The 17,048-nt window shown below is 54.6% G+C and overlaps 1 protein-coding gene across 5 annotated transcripts in view; it reads right to left on the minus strand.

Annotated features, from left to right (window-relative positions):
• LOC118536470 (tyrosine-protein phosphatase non-receptor type substrate 1) overlaps nt 1-17,048 on the minus strand; it is a 42,967-nt gene that overhangs the window by 14,348 nt on the left and 11,571 nt on the right. For all 5 annotated transcript variants that reach the window (XM_078057036.1, XM_078057034.1, XM_078057035.1 and 2 more), the window contains exons 3-6: nt 9,939-10,292; nt 4,808-5,125; nt 3,872-4,219; nt 1,854-1,961 (exon numbers count right to left, since the gene is read on the minus strand). In XM_078057036.1, the coding sequence (XP_077913162.1) occupies nt 1,854-1,961; nt 3,872-4,219; nt 4,808-5,125; nt 9,939-10,292 (1,128 nt within the window). The remainder of the gene's footprint in view (nt 1-1,853; nt 1,962-3,871; nt 4,220-4,807; nt 5,126-9,938; nt 10,293-17,048) is intronic.

Below are 17,048 nucleotides of genomic sequence, written 5' to 3' on the forward strand. Positions count from 1 at the left end.
TGTAACTTCTCCATGCCTCAGTTTGCTCCTCTGTAAAAGCGGGTTAGTAAAACCACCACAGAGGTCTGTGGTGAGAAAAGTGTGTGGCACGTCAGAAGGACGGAGCGAGCGCTAGTTGTCACTGTCACCAGAGCCTATGTATGAGAGCTGGGCTCTGCACACAGCTGGACCCGTCACTCGGGGGTTGGGCGGCCTTCGCCAGCATCTGCAGCTCTCCAAGCCCCGTTCCTCTTCTGGAACACCCGGTTCCTAACGCCCAAGCCCACAGTAATGAGTGCGCATGGGCCAGAGCCCGACAAGGCGCCCAGGGATGAGCCTGCTAAAGAGGGGCTGCGATTGCACTCATGGCCACCATGAATGCCATCCGATGGGCTGGCCTGTCACCCTCAGTGGGCAGTAGAGCCTGCTTCTCTGCCCTTCCCCTGTGATGTGAAGGCTTGGACTTGAGGGAAAACCACCAGGTAGATCACCTGGCAGAAACTCTTCCGGATTCCAGAGAGGCGGGGCCGGATGCCAGCCCTTCTGGATGGGGGTGGCTAAGGCTTGGCCAGTACTCACAGCTGAGTCCTACCAGCCAGTCTGGGAGGGAGGGGAGCGTGGGAAGCAGAGGGGGGGCGTACAGAGATGTGTGACTGATGAACAACACGCCCATTTGAGCCCAGCCCAGGGGTCCGGGTGCAGAAGTGCAGCTCAGGACAGCGCTTTGCAGTCTGTGGCATATGGTGGGTCACAACCAGCATTTTAAAGAGAATTTAGTATAGAATATGACAGAAAAGAAAATATCAGAGTTCCAATTTTATCTACAGGAGTGTGGTGTGCCTTGAGTGGAGACATGACACGTGTTTTTATAACTTGTAGTCAAATAAGTTTCAGAAACACTGGCTTAAAATTGTCTCCTCCATGAGTGGCAAAGAGAACATGTGTTTTCTCAGGTCTGAGAATATTAGCTTACTTGTGAGCTTATTTGTGTTTCGTGACTCTCCCCCAAGGGAAGCACTGCTATACCCATTTTACAGATGCGGAAATTGAGGCTCGCGGAGGCCAAACTGATTGTTTAGAACATATAACAAGGCTGTGGAACGCTGGTTTGTTTGATTCCGAAGTCAGAAGCTTTGGCAAAGCAACAACTCCACACACAGGCATGCACACAAACCAGGGTATGATGTCCTAGATTTGCGCCTGGACCCTCCTGCTGCGGAGTCCAAGGCTGTGTGCCTTGCCGCCGAGACGACAGCTTTCCGGGAAGGCGGCGCCTGCTTCTGGGCTCGCGTACAATACTGACAACAGGAGCTAACGTTTACTGAGCACCCTGCTGCGTGCCAGGCACTCTCCGAACATTTTACATGACATCGCCCACTTAATCTTTCCCAGCACTCTTGGAGGAGGTGCTCATATGATCCCCACCTCCTCCCGTCCCCCCGCCCCCCCCCCACCCCGCCTAGGGGCTGAGCATGTACCTGGATGGGTAAGAGGAAAGCAGATGTTTCCTGGGGTTCCTGGCAAATACTTTTTCCCTCCTGAGACCCCCTTCGTGCCCCGGCATCTCCCTGCTTCCCAATCTGGTAGGTGTCCCGGGAGGATGTGAGGCCTGGAGCAGTGACGGCTATGTTGGAACCACAAGGTGAGGCTGAGGGAGGGACCCACCGGGTTGGGGGGAGGCAGATACCATCCACATTCCTGCCTGGCGAAGGTCTGTGTCAGCCTCGACACTGTTACCGCTGGGCTTCTTGTGGAAGCAACTGGACTTCCTCACGGCCTCAGCTACGTTAGCCCAAAGCACCCTCATGGCCTCTCCCTCGAGGAAGGACAGCCCAGGGGCCAACTCTTGGGGAGGAAGAGGAGGACGCACGCACCTTTCTTCTGTCGGATTCGGAGGAGGTAGAGGGCTGCGATCAGCAGAGCAACCAGCAAGGCACAAACCACGCCCACCACAATGAAGATACTCCGGCTGTCGTTATTGTCTAGGGACCACAGGAAATAGAGGTTTCACGTATGCAAATTAAAAACAGTGAAACTTAATACCCACCACCCCTTTTCACCACTAGGTAGGCATCATTAACTGAGAACCTCTGGCCATACATGTTTTGAGCCACACGGGCACGTTCGTGGGTAGGTGCACACTTCCCCACGTGGGTCACCCGTGGGCCGTGCAAAAACCATGCCGAGGTGCCAGGAGGGAAAATGTTCGTTGCTGATGGTGATGGAGGAAGCCTGGCCTCAGGACGTGGGCAGAAATCTCACTCCCAAGGAACAGAAACATGTTCCTTCTCACCTGGAATGAACCAGAGTGGCCACCATGGCGGCCCAGGTCTGTCCGAAACTCTGAGTCGCAACTGGCTGTCACACACTGGGAGGGGGGGTGTCGAGGGATGGGGACCAATGGCAGACATGTGCAGCTGGTTATTGGACTCTACAGAGTTCTCAGGAGCTGTCTACTCATCTGTGCCTGGGACTGGGGCAGAGGAGCTCGGAACTCAGGTCACTTGTAATGGAGACTGTGTGGGTAGGGCTGGTGCCAGGGCACAGGTGGGGGCTCCTGCACCAGAGCATTGTGGGTAGTCAGGAGCAGAGCTCTGAGCTGCAGAAACGTGGGTTCATATCAGCGTGCCTGGCCGGGTGACCTTGAGCCAGTCATTCAAACCTCCCTCTACATACTGACCTCCTCTCATGTTACTGAGGCCAATAATCATCTCTACCTCATTGGATAGCTCTGACGATTAACCTACTAACTAAACAATCAACCAACTCACTCAATCACTCTCTCATTCTTTTTAAAAGCATTTCCTGAGTGTATACTATGTGCCAGGTCCTGAAGCTACGATGCTGAACAAGACAGCCATGGTCCCTGGCAGCTGAGTCTCGGAGCTGAAGGGTCAAGCTCCAACACTGCCATGAGCAAGCGAAGGGGCCCAGAGAGAGGCACTGACTTGTCCAAGGTCACCCAGCACGTCTGTGACAGAGCCAGAGTCGAAATCCACATGTCCTATCTCCTAGTATGGGCCTCATCCTATGAAAACCAGGCATCAGTGACATGAAAGGGACACCTTGCGGGCCCCAAGGCTCCCAGAGCTCCCCTATTCCCTCACAGGATGCACTGGGGAAAGAAATGGTCTCTATTGTAACCCTCAGCCAGATGCAAGGCAGAGCCATGCTAATGACGAGTGATGGAACGTTCCATAGTGGCACCAAAATGCCAACGAGGAGCTGCTACTCTGAAGAGAGAAGATAGAGATGTCGACAACATGTTGGGAGGGGCTGAGAAAATCACACCCGACACCTCTCCCTCGAACGGGGGAGTGCCAGGGCTGTCGCCATCTTAACCGGGCATGCGCTTTGGCCCAGAAATGCTCTTTGGGAAATCGTCCCCCAAAAACAGCTGCACAAGTAACAGAGTCTGTGCAAGGTCATTCATCACAGCAGTGATTCTACTTGAGGTAAGGCGCAAAGATTCTGAGGCCCCCATCCCATTCCAGGGGTGCAGGCCTGCGAAGGCAGCCAGGGGGACAAAGCCAAGGTGAGAAAGAACAGCAGGAGGGGGTGGCTGGCCTAGGGGGTGACAGTCTCTGTCAGGTGCAGAAACAGGAGGCAGGAAGCTAGGAAAAGGCCAATGTCCCCCCCCCCACCCCACCCCCCACCCCCGGCGTCTTTCTCCAATGCATGCTTCTGTCAAAAGATCTACAAAGATATGTACCAAATTCTTACCGGTGGTCACTGCTAAGGTGTGGGCTTTGGGGGTGGGGCACTCACTGTAAAATTCGACTTTATATCTACAGACTTCTAGATTATTCCATAATAAACAGGAATTACTACTTTTAGTGTTAAAAAAAAGATAAAATTTAAAGTGCCAGGACAGTCGGCATTGAGGCCTCACCCTGGGTTTTATGGGTTTCCTGATCCTTCTGGTGGGCAGAGGCCACAAAGGTGTGGTTTTTGGTGACCACGGGCTGCCCATCATGCTGCACCTGGCAGGTAAACACCACATCTTCCCTGTGGGCGGATGAGTTCACCAGGAGCCAGCTTGTCCAGTTAAATGTCCCATCCTTGTTCTCCATGAGGTTCGAGGCCGTCGAGGCCGTCGAGGCCGTTTCTGTTCGGGACACGTTTCCGTTCTCCAGCCAGGTCAGCTGTAGGCGCTGGGGGTAGAACTTCTTCACTTGGCAAGTGACCTTCACCTGGTCCCCTGCCACGGGTTCCTGGGAAACCTCCAAGGTGGGCGGAACTGAAAGAGCACAGAGCAGAAGCTCTGACCTCATGGAACAGACAGATCACGGGGGAGGGGCTCGAGAACTTAGCTCCCCCCACACAGCAAGGGAATCACCCAGAACAGGGCTAGGCATGCAGCTAGTGCTCAAACACCGAGGGTAGTCTTTGCATATGAATGAAATCCCTAAGCACAGTGCCCAGCACACAGTAGGTGCTCAAGGACTGGTAGCTCCTATTAGGGTAAGAATGAGTGAAATCAAGATATTCAGCCCGTGGCATGCAGCCGGAATAGAATAATCAGCAAAATAAATGACATCACCAAGCACACGGTGGCGTGGATTACAGCAGGTGCTCAATAATTGGAATTGCTATGGTAAATTAAATGACCTACCCAGCACAGTGCTCGGCACATGATAGGTGTTCACCCCCCAGCTGCCATGAAAAACCATAGGGGACCATACATCTAGGTGCAGGGTGACTGGGAGGGTCTGTCAGGAGTCAGACTCCAGGCAATGGACCGCCTGGGGCAGAGAGTGGGGGGAGGGGCAGGCTCGGAGACTTGGGGGCCAGACCCAGGCTTGGGCTGGGGGTGAGGGGCATCTACCTCGGAGGACCTCAGACAAGTTGGCAGTCCCACGAAGAGGAGGACCCTGCAGGGTCACGTGGGTCACCTCGCAGATGACCTGGGAGCGAACGTCCCCCGGGGCCAGCACCAGCCTGGTTGTGCTGGAGATGCTATAGGAAGTGCTGTTTCCCTCTGGGTCCACGGTGGTCTGGGAGGCTGCCAGCTCATTCCCGTTTTTGAACCATCTCAGGGTGATGTTTTTGGGGGAGAAGCCGTGGGAGTTGCAGGTGAAGTTCACTGTCTGCTCAGGCGAGGCCCTGGCCGTGGGACCCGACACCACGGGGGGAGAGGGTTTGGCTACAAGAGGAGCATTTATGAACAGTAAGCATGACTGTGGTCATCAGCACCAAGGATACGTGTGTGACACTGTGGAGAACCCTCCGCCCTCCTGATAGCATGGGGAGGGCCGTGTCATCTCCTCATCCCACAGAGGAGGACCCGAGGCTCCAGAGCTGAACTCTGAGTCGGGGAGCAGGGCCCAGGTACAGTTCCAGGCCTGAGTTCAAGTCCCCCTTCTCGCCTCTGCCAGGTGACTTCCCACCGATCTGGGCACCGGAACGACATTCCTGTTGGGTCTCACTGTTGGTATCACCCATCCTAGCCGCCTCCCTGCAAACCTCACTGAGTTCAGAGAGCTTGTGCGGCAATCTGTGCAGGGGAAGCAGGGGTGCGGCGGGACCCCCATGGAAGCCGGGACCAGGCTGGCCAGTCCACGGGAGGGGTGGCCGTGGCACCGCGTGGCTCTTCCTCTGTGACATGGGACAGCATGCCTTTCTCCTTCCCGGGGTTGCAGGGAGGGGTAAGTGAGGGAATGCTAGCAGTTTTACTTTGAATGAAACACTGAAAATGCTTCTCAGAACCAAACTACCACAGATCTATCTTTATCCCAAACCTAATTCACACCCAGAGCCCTCCGCTCAGGTATTTATGAATTTACTTTAGTTTTCACTCTCTCCACAAATATTCCATAGGGTCTAATCTGTGCCATCCCTGAATCCAAGAGGGAGGGAATGACGGGATGTTTTTCTGAAACTGCGTTCTCTTGGGTCCGTTTTGGGTTGAAAACCAAGATCGCTGAGTGCTGAGAAAGCCCAAGTTGGTTAATTTCTTAATCGTGAATTAATTTCAAGGACAGAGACACGGGACTACAAGCAGGGAGAAGCCGTCCTGCGTCCTGAAATCACACACACATCAGTGAATCAAAAGCGGGGGGATGCCTTTCACCCACAGAAGGTCTTATAGGTTGTCTCCAAATTGTTAATTATTACCCAAAACCTTCCACAACAAACATAGAAAATATTACAAATATTCACATTTGTAAATATTTAACTTGCTTCCTAAAACACATCAAACATGTTGAGGTCACGTGAATAAGTGAAGTCATAAAATCGCCAGCAGCCTGGATACCCCTAGAGGGACAAAGTGCTGGGCTCAGTTACCACTCACGGGCAGTGTCTTGGGCACCTGACACTGGGCTGATTCCTCCTCGCCCCTCAGCTCCTTCATTCCTCAGCCAGCCCTTTGAGGGGGGCCCCAGTATGGTCCCATTTATGGGCCAAGGCTCAGGGAGGCTGAGCCATGCCATGGCTGGCCCAGGGCATGCAGTGAATAAAGGGCAGAGCTCCCCCCACCCCACACAAGACTGATTCATTTTAGCTGCTCTGTTTTTTCTTCCTGCACCTCCGTGTCTGTTTTGGTACAAAGCGGGTCAAAACACCACCTTGGTGACATGTGAGGATGTATGTAATAAAAACGCAGAACCTGGCATACAGTAGGTGCTTAATAAACAACACCGACGATTATTATCATAAGATCTGCTCGTGACTACTTCTGACACTACCTATTTGTCCTTTCGGCTGTAAGAAGGCAAAACCAAAGCTTAGTGGGAACACAAGAAGAGTCCCAAGGCCTGCCATGTAAAACCCCAAATGAGAAAAGCAGCAGAAACCAGCAAATTATGATTCTCTCCCTCTTTTAATAATCCCCTCAGGAAACAAGTTTGGTGAACTGGCTTTCAAAACAAACAAGATCACAGCGTATTCCTGCAGATTAGCTATTTACAGAAAGCTGGGAGCGTTTCGAAAGAGGGACAGGTTTTGGTCGTGACATTTGGGGTGTGTTGAGGCAGGGAGGGCTCTGGGGCTGAGTGGCGAGTCTTTGCGGGGACTCCGGCCCGTGTTCGGACGCACGCATGCTGAAAGATGGGAAGGTCCCCTAGCTGTGAAGCTCGGATCTGAGCAGGGTGTTGGCTGCCCCTCCCTGGGCCGGAGGGCAGGGAGCAGCTCGGCCCCAGGCGTGCTCCTTGGGAGGGTGTCCTGGCCACTCCATTCAGGCTCATTTCCCAAACAGCTGTCGAGGGCACGGCTCTCCTGAAACATCCACCCACCACAAATCTCCTCTCCCAGCCCCAGGAGCACAAGGGGGGAAAAAATTCAGTGTTTCCTCTGTGACCTCGGGGAACATCCAGCTTAGGGCTCTTCAGCCCGGGCTGCGCATTAGGAGCCTCTGGAGTGGTTAAAAAATTCACCTGCCTGGGCTCACGTCTGACAAAATAGGTCAGAATATCTAGGGGGGAGCCAGGGGCTGGGGATCTTTTTTTCCCAGGTGATTCTAAATGAGCAGCCCAGCTTGCAAGGCACCCACCGTCACCCTCCAAACCCCACTTACATTAGAGGTCTGGGAGGAAGAGTGACCCGGCCAAGGTCCTGTGGCCCGGGCATATCCTAGCTACATTCCTGGGACACTGACCACGTGCCAGGCCCTGCTGTAGGTGCTTTAAGGCATTCACTCATTCAGTCCCTGCAGCGGCTCTGTGGGGTCAGGCTGTCGCAGACAGACAAGGGCACCGGACCCAACGTGTGGATGACTTGTCAGAGGTCACAGAGCAGGGGAGGCAGAGCTGGGTGGGAGCCCGGGCAGTGGGGTTTGGCCATGCTCTTGGCCGCTGTGTACGGATGCCCAAGAATCGCCTAACCTCCACATCTGCGGCCTCTTGGATTTCCTCTCCAATCGTCAGCCCCCTGACCAGCAGCCTGATTATCCCCAGGTCACAGACGGGACACAGAGGCCCCGAGGGAAACGGAGACTAGCCCAGGATCGCACAGTTCTGGGAGGAGCACCCAGGGCTCACTGAGGGTCTGTCCCCTCACCCGGCTCTCTGTGGCCTCCTAACCTCCTGCCGAGGCTGGCGTGATGACCCACTTTCTACGGCGAGGCAACAGAACCCAGCAAGGGGAGCCGGGTCACAACCCCGAAGGCACACCTAGATTTGGGGCCACCTCCTCTGTGCCGGTGATGCAGACAGAGCGCCTCAGATCCTTCCAGCTCTCCGAAAAGGAGTCCATGATATCACCATTTTACAGGTGAGGAGACTGAGGCTGAGGGAAACCAAGGGGCTCTTCCTCACTCCCCACAGTAACCCCGGGGGGGATTTCCTGTGGCCCCTAGCCTTCACATTCACAACAGAGCGCCTTCTTTAGCCCATAGTGACCACCACCTTCCTTGTCCCTCTGACATTCTCCACTGCAAGCACTTATGAGGAGGGGTCCCTCTGGGTGCCCAGAGCTGCTGACCCTGTAGCAATGGAGCGAAGATGTGGGGTCCCAACAGCTGAGTCTAGAATATGAACCCTTGCTCAGAGGGCTCCAGACACCCACCAGGAAGTGCCTCCCCATCATCCTCAGTCTGCAGAACCAGGAATGGGGTGCCCGGTGTTGCTGGGATTGCGGGGGCCCCTCTGCTCTCTCCAGGCCACTGGCCCCAGGCTGTTCAGTGAAGGAGCAACATCATACAACGGGAAAAGACTCCTGATGCTCTTATGTATGTGGAATCACGGCCTCCAGGAAAAGGCTCAACACTTCATCAGATGTTTGCATATCTGTCTGATCTGGGGGTGCAAAGCTAGCCCACCTCCCCCCAAGGACTCTTCTTCTTAATGCGTATTGTTGAAGAACAGAATACAGTATTTTAAAGGAGAGGGTTGTACCATCTGAACCTCTGGAAAAATGATGAAAAGGAGAAATACTGGTTCCCTGTTCAAAGGGTCAGTGTAACTTGGTTTTATTCAGCACCTACTATGCACCAGGCTCTTCCATGGAAACAGTATCCAAAGCTGGGGCAGGAAGAAACCTGCCAGGAATCAGATGGGTTCTGGAACAATCTCCTCACTCACTGGATACGTGAGCATGAGCAAGACCGTATCATCTCATGACAGGCTCTGAATGCGTACATGGGGGGCTGGGCTGGATGGGGCCTTTGCGTGCTGACAGCCCAGGGTTCCGGATCCCGGGCCCCTGGCAGAAAACCCTAAATGATCATCTTTGCGTCAACGGGACAACCCTATTCACCCACATGGGCCCCTCTTCCCTGGGTGAGGACACTCTGGATGCCCCAGGTCTGCTTGGAGCCTGCAGCGACTGTGTGAGTCGGTCCCTGAACCAGGCTCCACTGTTTCTGGACAGACCCACAGCAAAGGCCCAACCTCTGGCATCTCCAGCCTGGGCCGTCAGAGTAAACAGTGAGTCTGTACCTCTCAGGAATGTCTTTTCTGTGCGATGTTTCTGAAGATGAAATAAAGAAACACGTTCTTCCTTCTCTCTGCCCTGGATGGGTCTGTCCTCGTTGGAACAGAAGGGAACGTAAGCTTCAGGAGAGAGGAGCCCTTGCCTGTTTTGTTCCCTGCTGCTTCCCCAGCACCCAGCGCAGAGCTGCACACAGCAGGTGCTCACTAAGTGCTGAGTAGAGAAGAGTCACCCACACGGAGGGGGGTGCTCTCTGGAGGTAAGAGTGAGGTGGGACCTTCTGACTGGGCAAGTCACTCCGACTCTTAGTCCCTCATCCCTGGAACCAGAGGGCTGGTCAGGATAGGAAAAGGCGAGAGCTGTGGAGCCCTCAGACTGGGGTTCTAGATTTTCCCACCATTTATCAGCCGGGCGGCCTTGAGCAAATAGCATGACCTCCCCAGGCCTCAACTCCCGGATCTCTGGAAGGGGCTGAAGTCAGGGGCACCCACCTCAGAACCTGATCCTTAGCTGTTGCTCAGACAATGGAGGGCATTCTTATTGACTTGTTGTCACAACCAGGGGACAAAGGAGGCCCAGGCCATACTCACCACTCACTATGAGTTGAGTGCCTGGTCCAGACTTAAACTCCACATCAGGGCTCCCTTTCTGGAACTTCACACAGTAGTAGGTTCCGGCGTCTGCTGGGGTGATGTTACTGATGCGGATGGAAAAGTCCGTGGTGTTTCTCCTTGTGGTATCTGAAACATTTGTCACTCGGGGGTAGTGGCCTCCTCTGAAAGTGAAGATTAACTCCCGGGCTGGCCCTGTTCCCCTGAACCACTCAACTGGCCCAGAGGGGAGCAGGGAGGTCAGGGTGCAGCGCAGAGTGGCTGTCTGTCCGGCTGCGACAGACACTGGCTTCTCAGGCTGGATCACCTGCAGCTCCGCCTCACCTGCCACACCTGGAGGGAAAACAAAGATCATCCTGACGTGATCCTGGGTGTCTCCTCACGTGTGCATCCACAACAGCTCACTGAGTGAGTGCGCACCGTGAGCGGGCCTTGACCTAGGCACGTTGCACGTACGTGGCATGCAGCCCTCACCACGAGCCTGTAACATGAGACCCCATCACAACCAAGGAAACTGAGGTTCATGATGTGCCAGCGAGCAGGCTGGAGGTCCTGAGTCCTCTCCGGAAGAGTCATGTCTGAGCTGAGCTCTGAACTTCCCAGGATGTAAGGGGCACAGTGTTCCTCACAGAGGGCACAGCGGGGCAGGGGCTCAGAGGTGGGGGGCAGCACGGTGTGCGTGGGGCTCTATGGGGAGCTTAGGTTCTTTTGGGCCTGGCCCAGGAAGCAGGCCCCGAGCAGGGAAGCCACACCCAGCAGCTGGGGCTCGTCCAGGCTGTGGAGTCATGAGGCGGGAGGACTTGGATTTGAGTCCTGGCTCAGGCCTTACTTCTCCGTGACTATGGCCATCACTTGGGCCAAGAACATCCAACAGGATGTGGATGTGGATGAGAGTGCTGCCCTTAATCTGAGCAGGTCTCTCCATGGCTCTCGAGCCTCAGTTTCCTCATCTGTCAGTCACTTACTGTGACCCCATCTCGATGGATCTCTGGCAGGACCAAACAACAACCCTGGCCAGGGACAGCGTCAAAAAGAAGCATCTGGTCTTTGGAACCATCTGAGCCGGTCTGAAACCTGGCTCGCCTTTTATTCACACGTGACCCGAGTTTATCTTTTGGTTTTGAGACTCAGTTTCCTTATCTGCAAGATGGGTAGAGCATCCCCTAGCCCTCTGCTTTGTTCTGAGAAGAAAATGCAATGACACACAGAAGTTACTTAGCACCACGTGGGGCGCAGGGAAGCTACTGTCATCACACAACAAGTAAATGGGGGAGGGATATGTTGTGCGAACTTCCTTCCCACCCTTGCTAATGCACCTGCAGGCCAGGCCATCCTGGATACTGGGGACACGCAGGGGCTGGATGCACATTAGGCCTCAAGGGCTCCGGGCTGGGTAGCTGGAAGGCTTCCTAGGCGTGGTGAAAGGGAGGGGCCTGAGCCCCAAACTGGAGAGCAGGGGGGCATGTGAGGCAGGGACTCCGGGCAGAGGACATGGTGGTGGGGGGTCGGGGGGACACAGCCAGGAAGGTGACCAGGCAGTGGGAAGCTGCCGAGAGAAGCTGCCGAGATACTCATGTCACGGTGCACCCAGGGCCCAATTCTGACCCAGGTGGGGGTGGGGGAGAGAGGAGAGATCATAAAGCCCTTGGAGAAACACAGAGGCCGGGAGACAGAGAGAGGGGACGACAGACACAGGCTGAGGGAGAGGCAGACAGGCAGGGACAGTGAGGAGGGGGACGGAGTACGGGAAGAGAGAATAAAAGACAGACCTGGGGTCGTGGCAACTGGTGCAGGTATCGACGGTCAATCTGTCTCCTCCTGGTCACTCACTGACCCGCAGTGTGACCTTGTCCTATCCTGACACCTTGTCCTAGGCCACCTTTGCCTTGTACACCAGACAGGGGGCCGCCGATGCCCTCTGGCTCCGGCTGGGCAGGAGAGAGCTGGGAATCTGCCACCGGCCCGTGGCCTGGCACCACCCGCTGGCAGGGGCAGGGCGCCCAAAGGCTGGGAAGCCCACGGACTCCAGTCTCTGCCCTCGCTGCTGGCAAGCCCAGGGCCTCAGAACAGGCCTCTCTACCCCTGTGCCCATTGTCCCGGCCTGACTCCCGGGCTGGGGGTTACCCGGTTCTCCTGGCGAGTGCCCGAGAGGCAGAGCTTCAGCCAGACGGCGGCCTGACCCTCCCTGTGCAGGGAGGAATCCAGAGCCCACAGAGGGCAGGGGCTCAGGGTGGAGATGGTGGCCAGGTGTGGGACAGGCACACGGAGGAGGCCCCCAGAGGCAGCCGGCCACCCCGAGACACCACAAGCCGCTACCAGCAGCATGCAGCCAAGAACACCCCCAACGGGTCTGCATTCCAGCACGGGCCACTGGAGGAACTGGAAATGCCACTTGGGGAGAGCACGGGCGCTGGTTCCCCTCTTAGCCCACCATCACTTGGGCCAAGAACATCACTCGCACCCGCTCAGCACCTGCCCTCCCTGGGCCTCCATCCCATCATCCGCAAAGTAGGGGTACCGGCGTCCACCCCCCAGGACCGTCCTGAGCACTAGGACACAGTGGGACATAAGCGTCGGCCTCATAGGGGCTGGGTAAATTTTAGTTTCTGTTCCCCTTATTATCACAGATACAACATTTATATACTTGATTGTCATGTTTCCCCCCAACCAGGATGTGGCATCCACAAGGAACTGTTTCCAAGCCCCTGCCTGGAACTGTCTGGCACGCTCCGGGCCCTCAATAACTACGCGCTCAATGAACGCACTCATGAATGAAGGAGGGACTGCATTTGCTCCTGGGCAAAGCCCCTCTCTGAGTCTTTGCTCATCTGTCGAATGGAGCTGCCACAGGCATATCCAGGAGATGGCGCAAGCTGGGAGCCCGGGACCGCGCCTGCACCCCCCCCCCCAGGCACACGGAATAGATGCCAGTTATTATTATCCTTATCAATAACGTGGCGCAGGGACGTGAGTCAGCAGCTGGTGAGGGGAGCGGCGCGAGCAGGAGATGGTTGCAGAACCAGGCATGCAACGTGTTGGAGCAGGGCTATTCTTGGGGTGCAGCCGGAGGCCTGTAATCACACCCCGGGCAGGCGACAATAAAATCTGGAGTTGGGGAGGGCTGGCCCCCCCCTTTTTTTTTTAGCTCCTCTTGAGCTCTCTCCACCACTGCAGCCAGATTTAGGCGGCTTAATTAATTAGCTAGTGTTTATAAAGCGTTTGAAGAATTTTAAAAGTGCGACGTAAGTGCCAAATATTATTTTAATCTGTGTATATGTGTGTTTTTTCCAGCAGAGAGGTTTCTTTTCCCTTGCTTGCTTTGCTTCTCTTTTTCTCGGCAGGTTCTGTTCTGGGAACCGGGCTTGTTAAAAATCACTGCTGCGGTTCTGGGCCTGGGGTCATCATGCTGGCATCGCGAACAAAACCATTTCCTGCTCTCTCCCTGCCCTCCCTGGCAAGGGAGAGCCACGGTCCAGGGGCCTGAACCATCTCTGGGAGAGTAGGGCGGCTGGGCAGGCATTCTCACACGCTGCTGGTGGGAGTGGAAATTGGAACATCCTCTTGGGAAGGCAGTTTGGCAGGATGTACCAAAGGTGTGAAAGCTGTTCACCAGCCTTTGCGGGGCTGTTCCGCAAGGACATAACCCCAAATAGGGCGTGGGGTTCCCACATGATGATCTTGAAAAAGCTGGAGAAAAACCCGGGCGGCCCGTGAGAGGCGATGGCTAAGTGAATTACGGCCTATCCCCTACGTGGACTTACATGGAGGCCTAAAGAGCCACCACCACGAAAACTGGTAATCTGGACATTTTTTGCAGGGCATAATTATAAATGATATTGTGATTATGCAAATAAAACCTGTTCATTGCAAAGCATTTAGAGAAAATGAAAAAGTATAAAAACACAACAATAATCTCCTAGTTTACCATCAAAGGTAACTGCAATCCACATTTTGATGTCGTTAAAATATGATTGAGTAAAAACAATGTAAAATCATACTCAGATAACTAAGAATATGAGCACACATTTTGCTTCGTTCACTCAGGTGTTCTTAAAAAATAACAAATTGGAAATGTCCTAATGTCCAAGAGAAGGAGACTGATTGATCCCGTGATGGTGACCCAACACGAGGACTGAGTCTACAGCCATTAAAAATGATGGTGTAGAATGACAATTATCAACGCAAAAATGTATTATGAGATCAGTTACCGAGTGGCACATTCAGTGTGATCTCAGACTGCTAAGTTAAAAAAAAAAAAAAGTGCATATTAAAGATTAGCAGTGGTTAATTCTGTAATAGATTTGCAAGGGATTTTGTTTTCATGTTTTCTGTTTGCATGACTTGCACAATAAAAAAATAAAAACTGTGCTTTCGGTATGATTATGACTTTGTAAAATAAAATAAAACTATATTTAAATAAACAACAGCAAGGTATTATATATACACAAGGCTATAAAACGCAACTGTCTCTGGATCACGAATCTAACTAAAACTGAGGGGTTTTTCCTTCTATTTTGGGTATTTTTCAGATTTCCTAAACTGGATGACTATTAAATATTTATAGGATTCTATTTCATAATAAGAAAAATCTCTACATCTAATACCTATGTTACATATTATGTTTACCGTTTAAATAAGCCTCCCCTCCGGGCGCCTGGGTGGCTCAGTTGGTTAAGCGACTGCCTTCGGCTCAGGTCATGATCCTGGAGTCCCTGGATCGAGTCCCGCATCGGGCTCCCTGCTCGGCAGGGAGTCTGCTTCTCCCTCTGACCCTCCCCCTTCTCATGTGCTCTCTCTCTCATTCTCTCTGTCTCAAATAAATAAATAAAATCTTTAAAAAAAAAAAAAAAAATAAGCCTCCCCTCCAGGAACCTTGTCTGTTTTGTTCACTGCTGCTTTCCCCCAGCTCCTGCCACGGTGCTCAGCACAGACTCGACACTCGAGAAACTGTCTGCAGATACTGACTGACCACTGCAATGTCTCGAGAAAAAGATCGAGCGTGACAAACACCATGATGCTGAGGTGCGCCATGTCTGGGAAATGAGGCCGGGGGTTGGCCCGTTTTCTTTTTCACTCTAGAGTAAACAATATATTAAAATCTTGTGTCTTCAGTGAACATTTACTCCTTTTGGAACAAAATTAAAGTCATGAAATAAAACCTGCGAGTAAGTTCCCTAACAGAAGCAGTCAGCGCAGCGGGGTGGTGACGGCCCCCTGGACTTGTTGCGAGACAGCCTGGAGGCCACCCTCAGATTTCCACAAACTCAAGGAGCCCAGGGGCCTGGGAGGCCATGGCCAGAGCTCTGGCCATGCCGGGGCCTCAGGACCCCGCGAAGGCGCAGCCCACACCCGGCCCCCGCAGCAGGGACGCTCAGCGGCCCCTCCCCGGACCACCGTCGCTCCTGGCCCTCCTCGCGGGGGGCTGCCTTTGGTGTCTTCTGGGTTATGACTTAAGGGTTGTGTGTGACAGCGCGCAATGCAGGAGTGTGGATGAGAATGCACACAGGAGTGAAGGAGCAGACGCAGGGCTGTGCACATATGTGCAGGCGAGTGCAAGAGTGTTGCTCAAGAGTGTGCGGGCAGGGGAGCTCAGGAGTGGGCTGTGCACGGGTGTGTGCATGCATGTGTAGAGAGTGTGCGGGGGTGATGGTGTACACGCAAGTGTGAATGTGAGTGTGTGCACAGCAGGGGACCACTGTCAGCATAACACCCGTGTGTCCACACGCCCGGCTGTGATGGCGTCTGGCACGCACGGGTTTCTACACACAAGGGTGGTGAGAGAAGGGGCGGGACATTCCTCTGCCATCAGCTGCTGGCGGGCGAGGCCCAGGGCACCTGCTTCCTACGTGCTTAGGCGGTCAAGAGGCCAGCTCCAAACTCTGGACCCCACGCCCCGAGGCAGGGAGCACACAGCCCCTGGGGCCGATCCATGGGGGGCTGCCTGGGTGGAGGGCTTGTGGATCCTGCGGTTCCCAAGAGGGGGGCTCAGGGCTCTACGCAAGTGTGCGGGGGCTCCGACAGCCACAGTGAGACACTGACTTTCTCTGCAGGGGGCCTGGTGCATCCGTGCCCTCTCGAACCCCACGCCAATGCCAGCCCCAGTCCTCGAAGCTACAGGACACAAAGCTGAGTATGACGGGTCCCGGCCCTTGTGGGACCGAGTCCCTGACACAAGGCACTGACCACCTGGAGGGAGATCAGTGAGTGAAGAGGGGCTTGGGGACCGGGCCCTGGGAGAGGGGTGGGATGTGGGAAGACCTACTGGAGGTGGTGGCCCCTGAGCTGGGTCATGAAGGCTGACAGAGGCTGGGGAGACGGGAAGGCATCTCAGGAAAGGGGGACCACAGGAGCAAAGGTGCAGAGGAGGAAAGGGCTCTGCACAATCCAGGCACCAGGGCGGAGTCCTTGGGACATGCTTGTGGGCCATGAGCAAGCTGGAATGGGGTTAGCCTGGGACTGGGCTTCGGGGGCCATCTGCACAGGAGGCCGGCACTGGTGCCGCCGGACAGACCCATCGTGCTGCGGTAGAAACTACCAGCTGCATCAGAACCAGCGCAAATGGGGATGCACATGGCCTTGTAAATAAAACAGGGGTACTCTCTCCTCCACCCCCACTCTAGGCAACTCTGGGAACTGGGCACACTGCCATATCCTTGCAGGGAGCGGGCAGACCCCGGCAGCGCCCTCCACGCAGCAGGGAAACTCCTGAGGGGCCAACAGTCCAGAGCTTGGGCTCTGGGGCCAGAAGTCCCCTATGTCTCATCCCCTCTGAGCCTCCACTTTCTCGAACCTGTAAACAAGGGGGTCCAACTGTCTCTCTCCCCAAGGTCAGATGTGAGTGGTCAGGACTGTCCCCCTCCCCACCCTGTCCCACAGCCCATCGACGAGCAGATCTTGCCAGCCCTACTGCCAGGATCTGGCCCGACTCTGATCTCTTCTAGCCACCTGACCGCACCACCGTCCCTGACCTGCATCTTCACCTCGGCTTCCAAGCTGGCCTTCTTGCCTCCGCCTCATTTCTCTACAATACACGCTCTCCGTGCAGCCAGAGGTGCCTCTAAAATCTAAGCCAGATAACATCTTCCTTTG

This window comes from Halichoerus grypus, chromosome 10, assembly GCF_964656455.1.
Source record: "Halichoerus grypus chromosome 10, mHalGry1.hap1.1, whole genome shotgun sequence".
In the NCBI taxonomy this organism is placed as follows: Eukaryota; Metazoa; Chordata; class Mammalia; order Carnivora; family Phocidae; genus Halichoerus; species Halichoerus grypus.